General features: G+C 34.8%; 1 protein-coding gene across 2 annotated transcripts in view; it reads right to left on the reverse strand.

The window, feature by feature from the left end:
- Positions 1–5,101: 5,101 nt before the first annotated feature.
- Positions 5,102–24,265, reverse strand: part of CFAP299 (cilia and flagella associated protein 299) — a 697,187-nt gene continuing 678,023 nt past the window's right edge. Inside the window, exons 7-8 of one of the 2 annotated variants that reach the window (XM_055297202.2) lie at positions 23,593–23,722; positions 5,102–5,333 (exon numbers count right to left, since the gene is read on the reverse strand). In XM_055297202.2, coding sequence (XP_055153177.1) covers positions 5,238–5,333; positions 23,593–23,722 — 226 coding nt within the window. In that variant the 3' untranslated portion in view covers positions 5,102–5,237. The remainder of the gene's footprint in view (positions 5,334–23,592; positions 23,723–24,265) is intronic. The other variant, XM_063611178.1, reaches the window with a different exon arrangement.

The raw sequence follows: 24,265 nt of genomic DNA on the forward strand, positions 1-24,265 counted from the left end.
TTCCATGACAACAGAAAGTCGAGAGAAACACGAGGCTGTTTTCCAGAAAGAGTAAATTTGCATAGAGAAGAACTCAGGACTAATGATATAGACAAGGAGTTCTGAGTGTTCAAGTCTTTGATTGTGATTATTCCTGAAATACAAACATATTCCTTTCACACCTAACTTACTAGGCTAGTCTTTTCAGCTGGGGGAGTCTATAGATATATTAAAAAAAACAGCAAGGAGGAATCATAGATGTTTTGAATACGAAGTGACCTTTAGGAGCCAAAGTATGGAGAGATAAGGTAATGTGGCCAATTACCAACTCAGCTTAACAAATAGTCTGGTTCTTAATGTACTTATTCTTTATTGCATTGTTCCATTCTGTTGGCTAGCTCATTCTTAGGTCCTGTCTCTTTGGCCCACTGTTCTTTTTGCAGATTATCATGTATATTTCACATATCCCCTTTCCTTGGTTCTGCATTAAACCATTAGCTTCAGGTTAAAATTACTTTCTTAGTGTACCTGAACTCATTCATAACGGTTCCCTAATTGCTCTCTCTTCTTTACTCAGTGGAAATCTCCTCAATAAGTTTCCATAAAAGGACTTTCCAAGTTCCAATAGTTGCATTAGTGTGACGTTAGAACTGTGACAACAGGGCAAGGTAAGACTTGAGAGATATGCTCCATACAATCAGATGCCATTGAAGTCTTTTATAGGAGTGTTGGCCTGGCCAATAGAAAGAATATGAAAACAATTTAGAAATGGAATGACACCATGCATAGACTCACTGACTATCAGTCAACCTCAGTAGGTGATAAAAACTCAAATCAGACAAGAGTATTAGATAATACAAAATTTGAATCCAGGGCACTTAGATAAGACAACCTTAATTTGAAAGGCATGATGTTGGAATCCTCAGAGGTTTAGACTTGGCTTTGCATCGGCCATGAAAATCTAATCATGGGGAAGTGTTCTGGGTGTTTGTAGTCCACATGCCATGCTATGGTCTGAATTGTCTGTCCAAAGCTCATATGTTGAAAACTATATGTTCATCTGTTAGAGATATGGCTTCTAAAGAGGTAATTAAGTTAACATGAAGCTATCATGGTGGACCCTAATCCAATCTGGCTGGTGTCCTTATAAGAAGAGCAAATTTGGGTACACAGAAAGATACTGGGGATGTGCTCAGAGAGGAAAGAGCATGTGAGGACATCTGGATGCTACGTTCCCCTGTTGCATCAGCCAGAGAAGGCTGCCATCAGTGAGCCAAGAAGACAGCCTTTAGAAGAAACCAGACCTACTGAAAGTTGATTTGAGACTTCCAAACTCCAGAACTGTGAGAAAAAACATTTCTGTGTTTAAGTCACCCAGTCTGTGGGAGTTTGTTAGAGCAGACCTTGCAAACTAATACATCTCATAATCCAACTTAAATCTCCAGTTAGTATTTACTATCAGTAAATTCAATTCAGAGGCTAATATAAAAATTACTTGTAATAATATAATTGACTTTTTAGTGCTTTAAAACTTAGCATTAAATATAGGAATAAATTGTAAATATGTTTGATACTTGAAAAATTTTAAATATCTCTATTTAAAAATAAGTAGTTACGTTTTAGAGAAGCTGGCATATTAGAGTGTAGACTATCTAACAGATAAGCCTTGCTATTCCCATTTAAAGTATGATAACTGAATAATTTATGAAGATATGATTTTAAGGTTAAATTTTATGCATTTAGAAGCCATACCAGAATGTTTTAGGCAAACATAAGGGTCATTATATTTATTTTATTAGATTTATAATAGTCATTTAAATGCATGGGAAGGCTTATTTTTAGGTAAAAATTTAAAATTCTTAGAAAATTAAATACAATAAAGTTTATAATTAAAATTTAAAATGTTCAAAGGCATTTAGTTAAACTATAGAAGGACCCATAAAAGTAATTGTTAAAATTTGGTCAAATCTATAGATAGAATAATAAAATTTATACATTATAAAGTATATGAAACTAGGGTTTTTAATTTATAAATTTAATAAGTCAAACATTTATTTGATCACAAAACATCTCGGACTAACAGAAAAGTTGTAGGTATACCACCAAGACCTTTTCCCATGAATTATTTATAAATAATCTACTGACATGATCCCCTTTGGACTCTCAAATGCTTCAGTGTAATTTCCTATATTTAAGAACATTCTACTACATAACCACAATATAATAATCAAAATCAGGAAATAAATCTAACCACAATACAATCATCAAAATTGAGAAATAAATATTCTTATATTACTACCATTTAATCTTCAGAACCTTAAATTTTCACCAATTGGAAAAATTAAATTTTCACCAGTTGCCCCCAAATTCCCTTTATAGAATAAGGATCTACTTCAGAATCATGTCTTGTATTTGGTTGTCATGTCTTCCTCTCTATCCTTCTTCAGACCGGGACAGTTCTTCCTTTTTACCTTCACTGTCATGATCTTGACACTTTTAAAGATTACAGGCCAGTTATTTTGAATAACATCTCTGGATTTGGGTTTGCCTGAGTTTTCTTTTGATTAGATTCAGGTTATGCAACTTTGGAAGTACTATTACAAAAGGGATGCTACCTTCCCCTGTTGCATCAGATGAGTCTTGCTCTTCCAATTTAAAATGTCTATTTGACAAATTGATTCAGAGATGAATCTTATTTGCTAGGGCGCATATTCATTTTGCTTCGTTACTGATGATATTTTCTTTGATCATTTGCTGAAAGTGGTGTCTGCCAGCTATTTCCATTGTTTTCTCTGTAATTAATAAATATTTTGTGGATACTATGTAAATACCCTCTTTCTTATCTAACATTCAATTTGTTCATGTCTGTGGATCAGTATGGACTCATTGTTTCCTACTTTATCTCTGTATTTATCATAATTTTGTTGCCCTAATGGTCCTATATTTGGCCAGTGGGTACTCTTCACACTGAGTTCTGTGATCCTTTTGATAAATCCCATTTGTTTTTTGAGAACTTTTTAACTTTCTGGCACAACAAAGTATTCCAGACTCTTGTATTTTCCCTGTTTCAGCCCCCAAATTAGTTGTTTTCTCAACGATCCCCATCCCTGATTTTTTTGGTGGAAAATGGTGTTAGGAATCTGAGATCTGGGCATTAGGTATGCTCACTGATATTGGTGGGTGGCTGCTCCCGGGCTCTTTCAGTGAACAGAGTGAGGGACTATACGTGCACAGATATATATTCCATATCTGTTCTATATATTGTATATACTGAAAATTAAGAGATCACCCTGATATACCCAATTCCAATGTAACACCACTCCACTCAACCTGCTTGGAATCTGGCATATCCCCCACCATGAATACACCCTTGCATTTGAACTGCGACTTCCTGCTTTGGGCTCTACCAACCCCACACCTGAGCAGATTTCCACGATCTTGTCCCCACCTAATTGCCTCAGTACAAGGTTGTTTAAACGTATCTCAAAATAATAAGAGCTATTTATGACAAACCCACCACCAATATCATACTGAATGGGCAAAAACTGGAAGCATTCCCTTTGAAAACCAGCACAAGACAAGGATGCCCTCTCTCACCACTCCTATTCAACATAGTGTTGGAAGTTCTGTCCAGCGCAATCAGGCAAGACAAAGAAATAAAGGGTATTCAAACAGAAAGAGAGGAAGTCAAATTGCTTCTGTTTGCAGATGACATGATTGTATATTTAGAAAATCCCATTGTCTCAGCCCAAAATCTCCTTAAGCTGATAAACAATTTCAGCAAAGTCTCAGGATACAAAATCAATGTGCAAAAATCACAAGCATTGCTATACACCAATAACAGACAAACAAAGAGCCAAATCATGAGTGAACTCCCATTCACAATTGCTACAAAGAGAATAAAATACCTAGGAATCCAACTTACAAGGGATGTGAAGGACGTCTTCAAAGACAACTACAAACCACTGTTCAAGGAAATAAGAGAGGACACAAATAAATGGAAAAACATTCCATGTTCATGGATAGGAAGAATCAATATCATGAAAATGGCCATACTGCCTAAAGCAATTTATACATTCAATGCTATCCCTATCAAGCTCCTATTAACTTTCTTCACAGAATTGGAAAAAACTACTTTAAATTTCATATGGAACCAAAAAAGAGTCAGCATAGCCAAGACAATCCTAAGCAAAAAGAACAAAGCTGGAAGCATCATGATACCTGACTTCAAACTATACCGCATGTTCTCACTCATTAAGTGGGAGTTGAACAATGAGAACACATCGACACAGGGAGGGGAACATCACACACCGGGGCCTGTTGGGGGGTGGGGGGCTAGGGAAGGGATAGCATTAGGAGAAATACCTAATATAGATGATGGGTTGACGGGTGCAGCAAACTACCATGGCCCCTATACCTATGAAACAAAACTGCATGTTTTGCACATGTACCCTAGAACTTAAAGTATAATAATAATTTTTAAAAAATACATAAAAAATAATTAAAATATAAAATAAAGAATAAAAAATATTTTGAAACACTAAAAATAAAGGAATTAAATTGAATGGGAAAAAAGAAGAGGAAGCACCAAATATTAATTTTTAATAAAAAGTGGCCTTCAAATAATATCTTTTCTGCACAAAAGCCACCTGCAGGGCACATTAGGAAAAAGTGCTTATTTCTATCATCAAGTTTTGATTTTTCTAATATCTTCTAGTTTCCTTTAGATTTCATTTCCTCAGCTTCGCTGTTATAGGATTCATGTTATCCAAGCATATATGCATATTAAACACTTTTGTTCATTTTATACATCATTTCATGGGATATTGCAGATTTTACTTACTTGTTTAGTACTACTGAAAACCTTGCATGCCAATTTGGGACCCCTTAACAGTCAATATTCAATGATTTTAGCAGCCAGCACTGCCATATGGCAAAAGCTTGGTCCATTCGATTTAGCAATAGTGGGATCTGAAACTTTTTTTTTTTTTTTAATTCTGAGCTACATAATAGTCACCAATTTCTGTATCTTTTTGAAGTAGCACCAAAATTCTCTCCCATGAAATGTTGCAATCAGTTTAGAGGCTATCTGTATAATAAAAAGACAGTCAATATTGCAGTATTCTTTCTAACTTCTTTATTACCTTTATTGTTCTAATTTGCCTTCCAGCTACAGGGCTCATTTATTATTCTAATTTGCTCTGTCTACGGAATTTATTTAAATTTAGCAAATTATTAGGAAATTAACATGTTGGTACTTAAGTCTTCCTTCTGGAACTGTGGTCAAAAATGACAGCTTGTATGTAGAGTTCTGTCGGGATAGGGATTCTAGTAGAGTTGTCACCTGGCTGCGCCTAAAATACATAAATTACATCGTTAGTCAAGTCTATACAAATATTTGGCCTTATTATTATTATTATTATTTTGCTTTATATTGTAGAAAACAAAACTAGCAAGTTTGTTTCCAGGGAGATATATACATGTTTCCCCCCTAGTCTTTTTCTCAGGAGTGATCATAATTCCAATGAGGAGCTTTGAGGCCCTGGGTTGTGTTATTGAAAATGCCCAGGATCAAAGCAGTGTCACAGGCTCATGCTTATCTAGACTTTACTGAACCCCATGAGTCACTAACTTCAGAATTCCTAGCGAAAGACTTTACAAACACATGTGACTTCAGGGTAATAATTCAAAAAGAATCCTATCTTGATTTCAAGTTTGTTAAATAAAATGTCTCAAGTTTGGGATTGATTTAGACCAGTGAAGTGCCTGTCCATGGTGGGTTTTATATAAAGCATCTTTCTTATCACTTTAAAAACTATTTGATCTGCTTTTTTTTCTTCCTTCAAATTATAACCTTTTAAAAGGATTTCATCTTTTTTTAAAAAATTAGCATAGTTTATCATACTGATAGGCTTCTAGAAAGCCTCTATGGAAATAAGTATTTGCTAATGTGGTATTGACAAGGGAGAAGAAAGAAGTTTGGGTAAAGCTGATGCTCAGAGGAGAAAAAAAATGATTCTAAAAGAGTTGCACAGTATGTACAATTAGAAAATTTTAGTTACTAGACTTTTGTATATTTGATGTGGAAAAGAGTGATATTATTTGCTCTCTCTTCTAAGAAGAGATAATTAGAAATTTAGAATTGAGGATAAAGGGAAGTTTTGGTATTGCCTTTTCCATATGGTACTTAATTTCTTGCACTAAACAAAAAGTGGGTGTCCTGACTGTGCCCCCATCTAAGTTAGTTTTGCTTTTTATTATTTTTGTGCTATTTTACAACTCTTCAAGTTGTATAAAACTGATAATAATGGAAAATATCTTGCCCACAAAGATGCAAAATAATTGTGCCCAGTGGAATTCAATTCATCATTGCCCTGTATAGAGACCTATTTTGCAGCTATTTTTATTTCAATTTTCCTTATTCCCTATACAGATATCTTTCTGCTCTTTGAATTCTCCTTTGAACTGGTTATAATATCTTACTGGTTCCTTCTATAATTAATGAATTAAATGAAATCTTTTGAACATTTATGTTATAGCTGCATGAGAGTTACTTACACCCCTTTAAAAATTATCGTGTAAATATTTTGGAGGTTCTTCTGCCAATAGTCAGTGGATTCCTCTTATAGATGAATAACCTACATGCTGGAGAAGGTTGTACCCCGGGGGCTTAAACCCAGACTCCCAAAGGTAAATCCCCAGTAGCAATAGGAATTTAACTTTGCAGATCTTCTGTTTCTTTCTATATTTTCCTTTTTGGCTATTTTTGTGTTTTGTTTTTGTCTTTGGAGCTCTTACAATTGATATATTATTTCCTCCTGGTGACAGCAGTGATTCAGGGCATCGTGGGCTGGCCATTGTTATTTCTGTAAATGGACTAATGGATTACAGAGATTTATTCCCCTTGTGTGACAGACAATAATCTTTTTTAAAGTATTTTATTTTTATTGGTTGTTATTTGTCTATTTTGAGCTCAAATTAAGACTCTTGCACCCATCAGGAAAAAGTACAATGCTTTGATATATGAACTGGTGATTTTTCTGTGTTTACTTTTGATATGTGGCTAATACTTAGATCTGAAGTTATAAGCAGTCTTGTGTCTGTGTGTCTAGATGCTTATAATTTAGAAAGACCTTTATCTCTTTTTGGATGAGTGCATAATATTTTCCTCTCTCTGGAGGGTAATGAATTAGGTTAAAATGTCTCCTAAAGTAAAGAATCTCTGTTCTGATTGGCTTATAGAGTTCTTATATAAATACATTCTTATATAAATCAAATATTCATAAAATTCCAAAAATTAGGAAATTAAAAGTTGTATTTTAAATTGTGCTATACTTAATAACTTATTTTTATAGAAACTCAGAAATGTTTTTAAAATTTAAGTTCACATAATCACAGTAAATCTTTGGTAAACAAGACTAATGTAATAATTTTGGTTCAAAATAAGCAGCTAGGTTCTATGATTTATCAGCGTTAGGTTTAATATAAACAACATTTTATTCTACTTGGGTTTGTTTTTCTTAAACTTACTTAGGTCTACTAACTAACAATATGCCTACACAATATTTTAGATAATGAAAACTATGAATTTATATTCAACTAAATTGAATCATTATTCAGACAACTTTATTTCAACAGTAATTGTGGTTTTTTTTCTTTTAACAAGTCAGCTTGAATATAGGTCCCAAGATCCTTAGGCAACACATAACCTTAGACTGATATTAAGTTGAATTATACAATGAATACTCGCTTGATATATAGATGATTTCTAACTAAGATAGGAGACCGCAAATTTGATGCCTAATTATTAGGCCTAATTTTAAGCTTATATACTTTTGCTTATATCCTATAGACTGTGTTTGTTTTGGGTCCTGTTAATGAATGTATTCATTTTGTCTCTTTAAAAAGGTATGTGTGTGGCTATTGAAAGTTGCACTATAAACTTTGCTCATCTTTTAAAATGTTTGTGGAAGATAGACAGTTCTTAATTATCAGCCCCTAGTTTTCTTCTTGAAATAGAAGTTGCTTTGGTAAAAGTCCTTTTAATATGAATAGTTAAGACTACACTGTGAGAATAGGGACAGACTGATACCACTGTCTATGTCCTTTTGTGTTTCAAAGAGAAAATAGTTTTGTCCTATTGTAGTGGTTTTGTAGTAGTATATAATAGTGGGGATATATAGAGTAGTGGTTTTCAGTCTTCCCTCCCTTGATTCTCCCCGTCTCAGAACCTCTGTACAATCTTGGGACTTACCAAAGACTCTAAAATCTTTCACTTATGTAGTTGATAACTGTTAATATTTTCCATATTGAAAGTTGAAATTGAGAACTTTAAAAATAGTTACTGCTTCATTTGATCATAGCAATGACAAACATATTGAAGCTTTAACAGAAATAACATTTGAGGATTAATATAAAAATGGTTTTGTGCTCATGGATTCCCTGAAAATTGCAGCGATATGAAAAAGCAAAATGAAGTGCAAATTTTGGAAATATATTTTATTTGCCTTAATTCATAATACCTGAGTCTGAAAAGAAGCTATGAGATGTGCTACAATTTTAGTAAAATTTGCCCAATCTTGATGGGCTTGTTTTCTTAGCTTACTATTTGCCTACTACATGGAAGCCTTTTTTTTTTTTTTAACTTCCTATGTAATCTGCCCAGATAGCAAAAATTATGTCTTATAAAAATAATTTTCTGTGCTTTATATTGAATTTGTTACATCCCTGATTATTTAAGGAAAAGAATGCAAAGAACAGTTTCCTTACATATAAAGATCTAAGGTTCTTTACAACCATGTTAATGTATATGTTTATTTTTTAATATTTTATTGTTTTAAGTATGTACTTAAACTGTTAACTCACTATTATTTCTCTGGTACACTGATCTTATTTTAATCAAATGTCCAAATGTCCTCTATTACTTTTTCTGATTTTTGCCATTCATAATTGGATCTTAAGTATGGAAAAAATTAATAAAACAGTCAGGATATCTTTTACACTTAAAACTATCTTTGATATTTCCCAGATGGCCCTTCAAAAATATCACAAAGAGTTATTCCTTTACCTTTGCAAAGAGGTGCTAAAAATAATTAGTTTTATTTGTGGAATTCCTTGGGAAGAATTTCAGCCTTACTTATGTAAATTGAATAGGCATAATGTTATTAACAAAAGTATTTCAGAAATTTTATATGCTTTATGAGAAGTTTGTAAATTTTTTTCATTGCCCTTTCTGCTTTACTTGTTTTTAACCTAAAGGAAAATAATGATTGTAACTCTTGGAAATATTTCCATCAGGTTTTTCTATATTTATCAGAGTTGTAGCAGTGTTTTGCCTAATGACATTAGACAACAATAGTATAATGTTATCAGTCATAATTTCAGCTACTGTTTAAAAAATACAAATGTTTAGGCCTTATGTACACTTACTAAATTTCTTTATTTGGTTTCTTGTATTAGCAATTATGTTTTAGTGTTATCTATGTCTTATATCTATCTCGAGACTTCTTCCTCTGTAAAATTATTTTCATCCATTTTTTGAATCAGATATATCATTGACAGACTTCTTTGAAAATAGATTTAATCACTATCCTTAGAGATGTTTGTCTAATTGTCTTTTGCAGTGGCTTTATTATCATTGTTTTGCATACCACAAAAAGAACTAAATTTCCTTGTCTGTTGCATTATTCTTACTATAAACTCTCACCAGACTGCTCACATTTGAAAATTATTAGTAATAAGTCCACAACAGTCATTTTAGGTCCCTGTAGTTTATTGATAGTACTGTTTTACTCTGCTGCTTCTCTGAAGTCTCTCTTCCAAGTTATAATCCAGAATTTAGGTCTTCAACAAAGAACAGTCTTAGAACCTCATGGAAGATAACTACCAGGTACTTTAAGTATTGACACCTCAAAGCTGAGCTGACATTGGTTAGACAGCTTTCTGATTGCACCATGAGTGGACTGAGTCAGGATTTCCAGCACCCATTTTAGGCCAAGGCAGAGGGCTGCATATGATGCACAAGATTCAGTGGAATATGAATTAAAATGGTAATAAGACTGAATGCAGTAATGAGATAATTTTCTTATAGTTATTCATTTGGGATATTGTTGATGTTGTCTTAATGTTTCATTTTTCAGATAAATAAGAAGACCCTTTCTCCTTCTTCTTAAGAAATCTGTAACCCATAGAAATTTAGTAGGATCTACTTTATAAAATGAAATTAAACATTTGAAAATGACATGTGATTTTCATTTATTTCTCTAGGACTCAGAAATTCTTACTGAGTCTTTTTACTTTCCATGGCCATTTAATAATCTGCATCAGTTCAGTAAGAAGTTGTCATCCTTTTTACCAGGATGTAATTGTACAAATTATAAACCCAAAGCCTTCCCTGTAATGTCATGTTTGAAAAAAAATGTTCATCGAATCACACAGAAACAGCTACTTTTAAGGAATTAAGTTCGGCTTGACTTATGGAGGTGGTATTTACAAAGACCTTCCAGACAAACTGGTCTACTCCTTGGCTTTAATGGTCAAGAATATTGTATACCATGTATAAGGTATCTTAAGATATTTTGGGACTTTTAGAAGAGAATAATTTACCTAAAGTTATAGGTTTTACAGGTGAAATCTTGGGGACAGAGTTTCTTGGATTTAGTTTTCTAGCAGCAGGATGACAAATAATAGAGGGCCTTAAAAGTCCAATTTGAGATTCCTTATGAATACTTCCAGACAGAAAATTTAGTATTTGTTCAAAATTGTATAGCCTTAGAATTTACAACACAAACTTAAGGTGACCTATATGGTAAAATAACACTTTTGAGACACCTGTATAAACAGTAAGGTAAACCTAATAAGACTAGCTGCATTTTATGATCAAGAATAATCTTTCCAAAATTATTATGATAAAAAGAGGAAAAGAGACAGACTGACAGGGAAACTTGTGAGAAACTTTGAAATGGGCAAAAAATCAAACAGTGGGTATCTTGATTACTCACTCATTTAGGTTTTCTCATTTACGATTTATATTACAATTCCACAAATTTTAGAAATTCGATAATAATTCAAATAATTCTTGTCTGTAGTAATGCAAAGTAGTTGTGTTCAGTGGAATACAATGGATTTTTGCATTGACGCTTTTTATTTATTTGCAAATTTATTTTAAAATCTGTTTATTCCCTTTTTATGTCTCTGCTCTTTGAATTCTCCGGAATCAGTTGTAATACCTTACTGGTCCCTCATTAATTAATGAGTTAAAAATCTTTGCCATATATTCACTCTATATCTGTATGAGAATGATGATTCTTTTCTTTTAAAAATCGTTTCTTAATAACGTATAAAAAGAGTGCTAAAAACCGTCACACATACACATCAGCAACAGCAAACGATGTAACTGGCTGAGAAAATTCAGCACTTAGAAAGCTCTGCCTTCAAATTCATGGCACTGTAAGGAGCTGTGAAAAGATTACTGCCTGAAACCATTACTGGGCCCCAGGAGAGATGGGACTCCAAGCCAAGTATAAAATACGGGTAAAACAAGATATTGGAATAAGTCCAACAGTAAAAAGTTACTGAAAAATAATAATTGATGAAACAAAATAAGAGGATTCTAACCTTATTCTACCAAATCCCAGAAGAATTACAGATTTAAATGTATCAAAAGAACCATAAACAAATTTAGAAGAAAATATATGTAACTATTTTCCTGATTCTAGTATAGGAATCTTTTTAAATATAGAAGCAATGAAAGCTATCAGAAAGAGAAATCAGTGGTTAGGATCATAGAAAAATTTAAAAATTTTGCATGACAAAACAATTGTAAACTTTAAAAGAATATAAATTTTGGTATGTCACTAAAAATATGATAGCCAAAAGTTTTCTACCCTCTGCACATATAATACTTTAAAAATTTATTTTAAAATTCCCATTAAAACCTTACAGGAAAGTAGGTAGACAGCAATAACAATTGTAGAGAAAAGGAGATTGGGCATGGTGGCTCAAGCCTATAATCCCATTAATTTGGGTGGCCAAGGCAGGAGGATCGCTTGAGGCCAGGAGGTGGAGACCAGCCCAGGCAACAAACTGTCGCTATAAAAGAAAAAAAAAGAAATTCTTAGGCATGGTGATTAGTGCTTGTGGTCCCAGCTATGCCAGAGGCTAGGGAGGGGGAATGTGCCAGGGTGGAAGTGGGATCATATGAGCCCAGGACTTCTAGGCTACAGTGAATTATGACTGTGCCACTGGACTCCAGACAGAGCAAGACACTGTCTCTAAAATAAATATATAAATAAGAATATTATATAGTAGCATGCATATAAAAGAAACGTTCATTTCCAATAGTAATAAAAAATGCAAATAAAATTACTCCAAACAAATCTGGACTGTGAAATTAACAAAGTTAAAAAGTATGCAAAATAAATAGGGCATGGGAAATGGGAAATTTTAAACAGCTCAGATATAATTGTAAATTGACATGGTCTAACTGCAAAGCAATTTGACAATATCTATCTAAAGCTTTACAAAATACATATACTTTGACTAAGCAGTTTCCATTTCAGAAATTTGTCCTAAGTGGGGGTAAAATCAGAAGCTTGGTTGTAGAGAGCTGTTAATTAAACTGGAGGGAAAGCAGAAACCAAACTAAATTTCCACAAGTGGGAAATTCTTATATCAATTGTGAGTAATTCAAAGGATAGAATATTATCTACATTCTTTTTTTGAGATGAAGTCTCATTCTTTCCCCCAGGCTGGAGTGTAGTGGCACGATCTATCTCAGTTCACTGCAATCTCTGCCTCCCAGGTTCAAGTGATTTTTCCGCCTCAGCCTCCCGAGTATCTGGGATTACAGGTGCATGCCACCATGCCCAGCTAGTTTTTGTATTATTTTTTTTTTAGTAGAGATGGGGTTTCATGGTCAGGCTGGTCTCTAACTCTTGACGTCAGGTGATCCGCCTGCCTCAGCCTCCCAAAGTGCTGAGATTACAGGCATGAGCCACTGCGCTTGGCCTATCTACATTATTTTCAATCTGCTTTTTTCACTTAACAGTGTATCTTGAACATCTGCACTAATCCATCAACATCAGTAAATATGGCTTTAACTTTTTAAACTGCTACAATTTCTTTGTATGCATGTATCATAATTTATTTAACCATTGCCTGGTCATGAACATGCAGATTATTTCCAGTTTTTAACTCTTGCAATGCAAAATGATTATTCTTTTAGAGTTTTCATGGTTTCTAAGGCAATACACTACTAAGAAGCAATTTTCATTCACTGAGCACCTACTCTGTGGCAGGCATTTTAAACATATTCTCTCATTTCATCTTCACAACAACTCTTTGTAAATGGCTATAAATTTTTAGATTTTTACGGATGAGAAGACAGAGGTGAAGTGCTCAAAGGGGTGAAGTAATTTTCCCTAATCACAAAGCTGATAAGATCTCTTTACCTTCAGCTCAGTTCTAAGTATTGCTCCTCTTAAGAGTTTGCCCTGCCTGAGCCCTGATGACCATTTCTCATTCCCTTCCAACTTGTTCTGCAGTTCTGGCTGCTTTCAACTGCTCCAAAGTATTTTAGAGAATCCTCAGGTCTTGGAGAATTCTCAAGTGGGATTTATGAAGGTACTCAAGCAGGTCTTTGAATAACCTAAAATACGATTATACTACTCTGTATATGGCCATGTGTGCTTTTTTTTTTTTTTTTTTGACGGAATCTTGCTCTGTCACCCAGGCTGGAGTGCAGTGGCGCAATCTCGGCTCACTGCAAGCTCTGCCTCCCAGGTTCACGCCATTCTCCTGCCTCAGCCTCCCAAGTAGCTGGGACTGCAGGTGCCTGCCACCACGCCCGGCTAATTTTTTGTATTTTTTAGTAGAGACAGGGTTTCACCGTGTTAGCCCGGATGGTCTCGATCACCTGACCTCGTGGTCCACCCACCTTGGCCTCCTAAACTGCTGGGATTACAGGCATGAGCCACCGTGCCCAGCCAAAACTTAACAGATTTTTAAAATAAGTTGTTTTTCCCCCCAAATTAAAAACCTATCCCCTTGGAGCAACCTCATATACTTATGAGGTAGTTTTCTGACCTACCAAGTTGGGGCTGACATTTTTGTTCATTTAACTGTGTTTTCTTTTTCACTCTTGCTTCAGCTATTTGAGAAAATGTATATATGTTCAGGCCACCAATGTACATGCCAAAGATATCTCAGCCAGCAATAACCACTTATAAGTTATCAACATGAGATTTTTCTTTCTTACTAATGGTCTTGGTCACTATTCATGCTATTGTATTCCATATTCTAATAAAATTCAACTCTCACTCTGCTTTGGGATTTCAATTTTTGAGAAATTATGAGTATTTGCTGGGAGTGGTGAATGGCTGAGAAAGAGTCATGGGAATTAACTACTTGTTCAATTGTTGAGACCCAGGAAAAAAACATGCTCTTTCTTTGAACTAGAAATAATCCCTCAACTGTGGTCTTGCACCTGCAATGACACCATGCCTGACTCATGTGTTTTCTGACACCTGCTTCTGTGTTATTAGTTATCAGGTTTTTAAGATCATAGAGGAAACAATTATTTTGTTCTTATTCAATCATTTCATCTTGCCAGGAAATTAACTTCTACTCTCTTCTGTACTTCTTGATTTGAGGTAATACATTTTGTGAGAAAGTGAGCGTGAACTGTGTCTAAATCTCTCTTCCTCAAATCTCTCTATCCTTATATCCCTAGGCCATATGGGTCCCTTTTACTTTTGGCATCATGTTTGATTAGGTTGCTCTTGGAATTAAAAGCTTAAAACAATAATTTTGCTTTGTCATGTATGCTTTATTGGGATATGTACCTTTCTTTTCATTGCATATATTCAGCTCAGATGATGGAGGCTTATCATTTATACTCTCTTATTACTAAACATTGACATATATATTTATGTATATACATAATTCAAAATTCAAAAAATAGATATGTATTTTTTTCTTTCGTGTAGCTTACCTTTCTTGTGTTACAGTTCATATATGAGTTCATGCACTGGACCCTTATGAACAATGTGCTTATCTCTGGGGGTTTTTCCTTAAATACTGCATATAAAATTAAAGTCAGTTTTTCAGGTCAAGTGGAGGACATGACATTTAGATTTTAGGAGTTTTAATTCATAAAAGCCAAGCTCTGTTATATAATTTTAATGTATTCCTCAAGGCCATTGATTTTAGCAGTAGTTAGTTGAGTAAATACTTAATTTATATGTGGTGGGCTTTCAGTTCAGATATACCAGGTGATTACCCAGAGGAGAAAATGTTTAAAAGCTACTTAGTATGTGGGTGTTTTAAGGCTATAATCAACCAAACATTCAGTAATTTGGGTAGCAAAACCAGAAAGTTGGCAAGGCCTCAGCTTTACTTAATAACTGTGACTGTGCCACAGTTAAAAAGCAACATTTATAAGAGGCCTCCAAGGAAAATACAGGGGCCAAAAAAGTGTTGTTGGTGATTCAGTGGATAGCCCCTGCCCCACTGGCCCAATATTAATTTAGTCTTGTAGTGCAGTTTGCAGAAACATTTCTGAGACGTTGAGGAAGCCATAACCTTGTTTAAAGCTTATTCTATTCAGCTTTTTGTTTGTTTGTCTGTTTTTCAAGAGGGATTATATATAGCTCTTCCTGTTAAAAGGCAGATTTTAAAACTGAGGACCTTCACTGAAGGGCGAGGTTCCAAGAGATTAAATTGGAACCATCTGCAGATAGGATGTAGAAATGTTCTAGCCCTCCGTTTTGAGAAGATCAATTTCAAGGCTATGACAGGTTAGGATTTTAGGATCTGGGAGGCAAGGGAAATGAAGAGCAGCCAACGACCTCAGAAGCAGAGGTGGCATTAAGCAGGTAATGAACACCTTTCCTACTAATAGTAGCAAGTGCTTTGTTGGGGGTTGCCTGAAAGGGCAGAACAGAGGAGAGAGGAGCTCTGAGAAGATGTTGCTGGAATCTTCCTCTAAATTAAAAAAAAAACGCAAAAACAAAAACAGGTGATTTTATTAGTTGAATTTATTTTTAATTTTAAACCTTATGTGTCTAGTCTTTTGCTCAGAGAAAAAGAATTTGACGTATTTGTTTTTAGCACCTGTACAATAATAGACAACAGTGACTACACATTTATTTTTTAAAATAATAAAGTAATTGCTACTCTCATTTATGCATGCACCTAACACATTGCCATTACCCTGGACAAATCACCATTTACCCTCGAAAGTTCCTCAAAGAACCCTGAATGATAATTTATTTATCCACCTACCTAGGCAGAAAAGCACCAGAGTCAATTACTCTGGTAGTTTTTAGCTAAAAATAGCTTTAGCTCTACATATGTTTTCAGTGCCTAAGACTCTAAAATATTTTAAGTTAACCTCAATTTTTTTTTAAGAATTATTTTTGGCTCTACCATTCATTTCTTTAGCAAATATTTAATATTTCAATTTATTCATCCCACAGATGTTTACTGAACACCTACCATGTGCAGGCATGGTGCTAGCCCTGGTAATACAATGGCAAAATGTCCAGAAAGTGTTCCTGCCCTACATTTAACAGTTTATGCTTTACAAGTTTCTGTCACGTGTATTGTTTCATTTGAGCCTCTAGGCAAACTCACTTCACAAAATGAAGTTCCATGAGGCAGTAATAGTGAAGAATGCGTAAAACCTCCCAACCCCTCGCCCACTCTCTGGCCCCCATAATGATCCAAATAACAAGAAAAAATAGCAGTGATGGTGATTTATTAGCAGAAGCATTTAGTGCAGTTGTATCTCATTACACAGCACTCTTTGGTATATGGTCTGTGCTTTCTAGTCTGTGCAGTCCTGGGAATGTGTAATTTCAATGACTTAAAGTTAACACTGTTGCATTACAACATATTTTAAATGAATGAAGTTTGATTGCTTTATGCACATACATTAAGGTGAAGCTAAGACAATAGTACTGTGTAAAGCAGTGGATATAAAATCCAGCTAATCTTTAGGGTTACCTGAAGAGGCTTTAAAAATAGAATTTGCTGGGCCTCACCATAAATGGATTCAGTTTGATATCTAAGGGAAGAGCCTGGAGTTCTCTGATTGGTGAATTTGAGAAAGAGAGAGGAAGAGGAAATGCTTTCCTGAATTAATAGGAATTGCTCCTAATCAAGCCAGGGCAGGCTGAGTACTGATAAAGAGCTCGCGTGATAATAGACTACATGCCAAATTAGCTCATTGTTATGTTTGAACAATTGTGAACAATTTTCAAATAGAGGAGTCTAGGCTTAATAGTCAGGAGTATTGATACAAAAAGAACAAAGAAATAAATCCTACTAAGTCCATGCACAGTCTACATTGCACATGCCTTCCAAACCTTGTGACACTCAGCATGGATCCAGAAAGTTTTCGTCTATAATACTGTTTTTTGTTTCACTAATGTCTACATCCAATAGAAACTATGGATCTCTGAGATCTTTTCACATGTCTTTTAGTTTGCTTGTTATCAGTGATTTACCAAGCAACTATATTCAAGATGTACTCTACTAGACAGTAAATAAGATAACAAAAAGAGATCTTGCCCTATAAATTTTCATATTTTTAATATAATTGATTTTCTTTTGAATTCTAAAAGCACACCAATGAAGTTTAGCCAACAGAAAAGTCACATCACCTCCTTTCAAAATGGATTATGCATTTTCATACTTAGAAATTTTGATTCTAAATCATTGTGACACAACTAGTACTGAATCTCCTTGAGGTCTATAGCATGGCAAAAACTAGTTAGATTTGGCTTCCACTTGTGGTGTTTAGTTATTCTCTCAAGACTTTTCTGCCATGACTCTCCTTCCTACACCTTTGTCTCAACCCTTGTGAACCACTAGAATTACCCAGGGTATTTTTGAAAAGTACCAATGCCTAAGCCTTCCACTCAGATCAGTTATCCAGCCTTCTTGGGATGAGGCCAGGCATCATATATTCTAAAGCTTCCTGGGTGATTCTGATATCTGCTCTGTGCTGACAGCCTCTCTGTAGCCACAAGGAGGTCCTCTGCCTTCCTTCACAGCCTCATGTTTTGTGCTCCCACGCCTTTGTGCATGATTTTCCTTCCTATCAGAATACCTTCCTCTCCAGTCCTCATGTCCTCACCATACTCACCCTTCCAGACCCAGTTCAAATGCTATCTCTTTCATTAACTTGTTTTTGAACACCCTTGGTCCAAAGTACATTCTGCCTCCCCTGAATTCTTACAGAACTTTTGCTGTCTTCTCAGGTTACTTTCTAGCTTGCCATTTCTATGTGTATATTTTCCCACCCACTCACCAGTTAACCTGTAAGCTTTTTAGGACAAGAAATCTACCTTCCAGGTTCACCTTTATACTTCATAGTTCTCAACAGTTGCCAAGGAAACATCAAATGAGGAAGAGGGGGGTGGAGGGAAGAACAAAGAGTGGCAGACATCCATCCAGCTCACTTGTGTGCCCTATACTCATCCAGCAATACTGTCTCTCTCCTCTCTCACACACACATGTTCTTTCTCCCTCTTTCTTTTCTGAGTACTGGGGGAAAGTGAGGTCTCTCAGAAACTTTTCTAGGTAGATATACATAATCTAAGTTCTATCTGTGCTTGAATGATCTGGTAGTTGCAATATTGAAAGCATCAACTCAAAATTTGCCAACTATAGCAGGACCTCTACTTCCAGTCATTTTTACTTTTCACCTGGGTTACTGTCATTCTGCTTGTCTTCTCCAGTTTTTCCTCCCTCATCTGTACTACTCTACACCTTCTAACATTAAAGCCTAACTTTCATCCTGTTATTTCTCTGCACAAGACGCTTGGCATATTTCCCCATTTCCTATTGTGTCCAGTCCAAGATCTGCCTCAGTCCTGCAGTCAAAGCTTCTGAAGACCTCTACAGGCTTAATTCCCACGTCACCCCTTCAAGCCAATGCAGAAGCCAAATTGAACTATCTGGGTTTTCCCTTGTCTGTTTTACACTTGTGAATCTTTTCTTGGGTAATAGGTTTAATTCCTGATACTGACTGCCTTTCCCTCCTTATGTGTTCAATTCTCCCCCTCTCTAGTTCAATTTCTAATCATCCTTTAAGTCCCCACTAAAAGTTTACTTCCTCCATTATCACTTAACATTATCTCCAATGCTCTCCCTTCACCATTCCTTTCCACTAGCTCCTGTCCCCAGATCAAAAATCCTCTCTTCTTTCATTGAATTCCAAAAGTATTTCTCTCCTGTGCAATGCACCATTTTCTGCCTTATACTGCAGTTACGTTTCGACTTATTTCCCTAAAAACACTAAGAGCACTTAAAGGGCAAAGATTGAAGTCTTGCTCATCTTCACCTCCCCATGTGTCTCATAATATTTAAGCTTCATTGATGGTTTCTACTAATAATTAACTGTTGACTGTCAGTGAGTTATTTAATCTGTTGAAGTCTGTTCATAAATCAAAATCATGTTCCAATTCAATAATCTTAATTTGAGATAGTTTAAATTATATATTTCTGGGACTGCATAAGAAGGTATGAAAGCATAGACCAAAATAAAGATTTCTGCATAGTTCCTACAAAATCTGATTTCAGCGATAAATTCTTGCATTTTTTGTGACTTATTTGGGTTAATATAGAGGAAAGTGACTATACCCATTTCTGCTATCACTGCTATATCAAATGACTAACATAATTTACTCAACTTTCAATTAGCATAGCACTATTACTATTATTATTATTGCTTTTGGAGGGAATGATCCATTCAATCATCAATTTAATGAACATTTATCAAATATTCATTAGCAAGGCATTTTTCCAGGTGATGGCCTCTCAGAAATAGGAAGCGAGAAAAGCTGGTGTAACTAAGAAATATGTATATATATATTTTGTTGTGACTATTGTACACAATCTCTCTCTCTCTCTTTCTTGCCTTATTAGTGGTTCATGCCAGTTTTAGACCACTTATGCTATGGTAAGACTCAAAGCAAACTATCCCATGGTTAGTGTTTTTTAAAAGCAAAACAAAATGTGTATTTTAAAAATTTGTCCAGATAATATATTGGACAGAGTGCAAAGTGCTTCCATTTAATTCTTCTAAAGATAATACACTGGAAACATTTTGGTGGGTGTGAATCACTCAAACAAGCATTCTTCACTCAAAAATAGAAACTTGGCTTATTTGTTCCAGATGTTATACAGCTGCAGGGAAGTTAAAGCCAGTGGTCCTGTTTTCAATGCAACCAAACTCTTATTGCATTTGGAATTTCCTAACCAATGAACTCATATTACTTGTTGTAAGACCTGCACAAGTTTCTTTTTCCACTGTTACCATTCCCAAACAACTGCCTTTCGTGGGAAACATACTTCAGAATTAATGAGTCCACATCTGTGTTGGACAAAGTAAACACATCCTGTTTATCACTGTTTCCACCTTTCATTTATCTTGACCTCTTTAATTTTAAGCATAAAGTATTTCAAAGAGGGTACATGAAGGAGAAGAAAAGGAGAGCTGAGTTGCTCTTACAATATTTTACAGCCCTTTTAACTACTGGAGTTATGAGATATTCACCTTAGGAAGGATTTCAATAAAAGTTGCTAAGAAAAATATTGACTATAAAAATGTAATTTCTATCAATATATATTAGTAGTTATTAAAGTAACTACAGATATTATTTTGCTTATTTCTTGGTTCTTCCTTAGGGCTGTAAGAAATTTTATGTTGGATGCATGAAATACAAAAGATCTTGGATCTTTGAAGAGAGAACAAGTTAAGAAATTTTGTAGCAATGTACAATATATCTTGTCCACAATAATTAAAATATATAAGTGTTTTTCTACTTATTTTTTAAGAACAGAATGCCAGATGTTTTTAGACTATTGACTTTTTATGGAGATTTTTCTCAAATTGCAGTTCATGAACAACCTGTAGCAGAATCACACTGGCTGCTTATTAAAATATGTACTTCTGGTCACAGTTGAGGCAGAATCTCTAAAAATTGGGCCTGGTATTTTAAAGGAACTCTAGAGACCAGAAAGAAACAAAACAAACAACAACAACAACTACTACAAAAACCCTCTCTCTTCTAGTTGTGACCACTAAAACCCAGGGAAGTTGAGTGAATTTATCAAGGTCATGCAGCCAATTAATAGTAAAGCCTAGGACTCTGTTTACTAATGCTGAGACCAACATTTCTTTTCATAAGTCTACTATTAATTTTTACTTTCCACAAATAAAATTAAAATTTAAAGAAATATACATATCCAAATGTTGTTTTATGTCTCGCCTGATAATTCTTACTCTTACCACTCATTAACCAAATGCTCTTTATTCAAGACTTGGAAAAAAATTTCTTCAAATTTATCATAAAATCTCATCAAAATCTTTCAGAAAAAAAAGAGACAAATGTTATATGTCATGTTGCAATCTCATGGTTGACTATTTTGGAAGTTTGAGTTTGAGTTAAAATTATTTGAGCCGTGTTTAAGCAACAGTTCACGTTCAATAATGATTCCCCAAAGACTGTAAAAGCTACAATTCATGACATACATTCTTGAAATATGCCATTAGTTAAAATACAGCCCCAAAATAGTTTAAATATGATGTAATTCAAAATTGATTCAAATATTTGTTTCACACATCTTAACAAGAGTGTTCATAATTTAAAATCTTTTCTTATTTATATAGTTTAGACTTCTAAGGAAATGACTCTGGAAATGCTATTTATTAAGTTTTCTGTACTTTGTCCCGACTGATCTCATTTTGACACCCATAAGTAAAGAAGAACCACTAGAGAGAAGGTATGTTGATAAACTACTCTGGTATTCATAGATTCATAATAAATACAGCCCTAAAAACTCTCTGATCCAGTACTTCATTTCACTAATGAGAAACCTCAGACCATAAAAGAGTATTGTTATTTTGAAGGAGATGGCATTGTGTTAGAACCTGCCAGTTGTCTACTTAAACCTCTCTTCTCCCTGTCTCAGAATACCTGTTTTTAGCTGGGTGCATGGTCATTTGAATTAAGATTATATTTCCCAGCTTTGCATGTAGCTAATCATCTCCATAAGACTAACTTCCTGCAATGGAACGTAAGTGACAGTTTGTGCGGTAGCTTTTTGGAAACTCCCTTTAAAGGCATCAGGGGAATGTTCTTTGTACCCTCTCAACCCCATCCAGGCATTATGTTTTGAATGTGGTTGTTTTGGCTGGAGACCTATTTTGGCCCAAAAAATGAGGATCACCCTGGCCCAGATGACTGTGGAGCTGTCATTTAAACCTTGGACTGTCACTATCTACACTTACATGTGGAAGAGAAAGCAGATTCTATCCTGTTTAAATTACTATCTTGGCATTTCTGATATTTGTAGCTGAATCTCATTTCAGGTAATCATCTATTTCTTGTTACAGAATTTTGGTCATTAATTCTTTAAACACATGTTTATTTAGCATTTTTTTTTTGAGATGGAGTTCCGCCTCCCAGGTTCAAGCCATTCTCCTGCCTCAGCCTCCTGAATAGCTGGGATTACAGGCATGCGCCACCACGCCTGGATAATTTTGTATTTTTAGTACAGATGGGGTTTCTACATGTTTGCCAGGCTGATCTCGATCTCCCGACCTCAGGTGATCTGCCCGCCTCTGCCTCCCAAAGTGCTGGGATTACAGGTGTGAGCCACCACGCCTGGCTTATTTAGCATTTTTTATGTGCAAGGAACTGTACTAAGTGGATATGAAATACAGATTGGATTTTTGACTTTGGTTTTCTAAAAACTTTTGGAAAAGTTTTTATAACCTGACCCCCCTTTCCTTTGGCCCATCCTTGTCCATATTCCATGTGTATCACACAATTTTTATTTATTTTGCTATGAAAGAATATTTTTCTTGCTTTTGGATTTTAGACTGATACTTTCATGTGAATAATAGTTTTCAAAATTTAAAAACAACAACAAAATGAAACCCACCGATACAAGTCAAACACATAATGACTTCAAGCAAAGTTTCAACTTTCATCCCTAGACATACAACAAATCACAACAAAAAGTCATGATTCAAATTCGGTCTTTGAAAATATGCAAGATGTAAATATTTATCTTTGAACAAATTCAAAATATCATGAAACATGTCTTTAAAATATTTAAATAAAAGTGTTTTCCAAATTAACACTTAGAAATACATTAAGAACCAAACCATTTTTAGTGTTAGTCACATACACCGAGGGGTATTAGAATTCTGGGTACAAATGTAAAGTGAGAATCTCCTTTCTCTAAATGACCCTCCTCCCCACTAACAGCAGCAAGTGGCTGGACATCTCCATGATTGGGGGAAGCACATGCGTGGCCTACTGGCTCCCTGGTGCAGTTCTGTGCTAGGCATGGAGAAGTGTTTCCACTTGTGAGTTCTATTTAAATTCCCCCTAAACTCTTTCTTATTAATTTCTAATAATTTAGGAAGCTATGGAGTGTTTTTTAAAAGGTAGCACATGCTCTAAGTTTCAAAATGTTATTTCCTTTCTAAATTTAACGACTTAAAAGTGTCAAATACCTAACAGATTTTTTGAATAATGGCAGAAATACAGTAACATGTGAAGAGATAACTAAGTGTAAAAGAAGAATTACCTTTGGGTCCACATTAAGAATTTTTCTGTCTCTTTTGTATCTGAAAAGTAAGCCTTCTGGATTATCGGCAATCACTTGATAGTTGGGACTTGAATTACAAATGGCAATATCAGCGTCCCAGTTGTAAAAGCTATAAAAATAAACATTTATTAGGAATTAAGATGTATAATGCATTAAATTGACAAATATAGTTTAAGAACTATTTGGGGAAGTTCAGTCATAAGATAAGTGGATACAAACATGCCATACAACCATGTAGAGCACATTTGAGATTAAAATTCTTGCACAAGAGATTAGATTGGGTTATTCTCAAATCATTTAGACACATATTTATGATGCTTTTGCATGATTTTCTAGACACTTCTAAGACCTAGGGCCTATTACAGTACTATTACATTCCCAGGAAGTCAAGATGAAAATTGATGCAATTTAAGGCTATTTGTTCTAGTTCTGGTCCTTCAGGGTATTAAGAGACTGTTTACTGGAAGGGAGGGCTCACTAAATCACCTCTTTTTATTCAAAACAATTCCAAATATATTCACTTCTTTCAGGCTCCGTTTTTTTTCCTCAATAATATGTTTCTCAGGGAGTGAGGAAACTATGTTTGAGTGGTTACCGTGAGCCAAACATGATGTGATCTATGCTATCACAACCCCCATATGAAGTTGCTCTC

This window comes from Symphalangus syndactylus, chromosome 10 (genome assembly GCF_028878055.3).
Source record: "Symphalangus syndactylus isolate Jambi chromosome 10, NHGRI_mSymSyn1-v2.1_pri, whole genome shotgun sequence".
NCBI lineage: Eukaryota > Metazoa > Chordata > Mammalia > Primates > Hylobatidae > Symphalangus > Symphalangus syndactylus.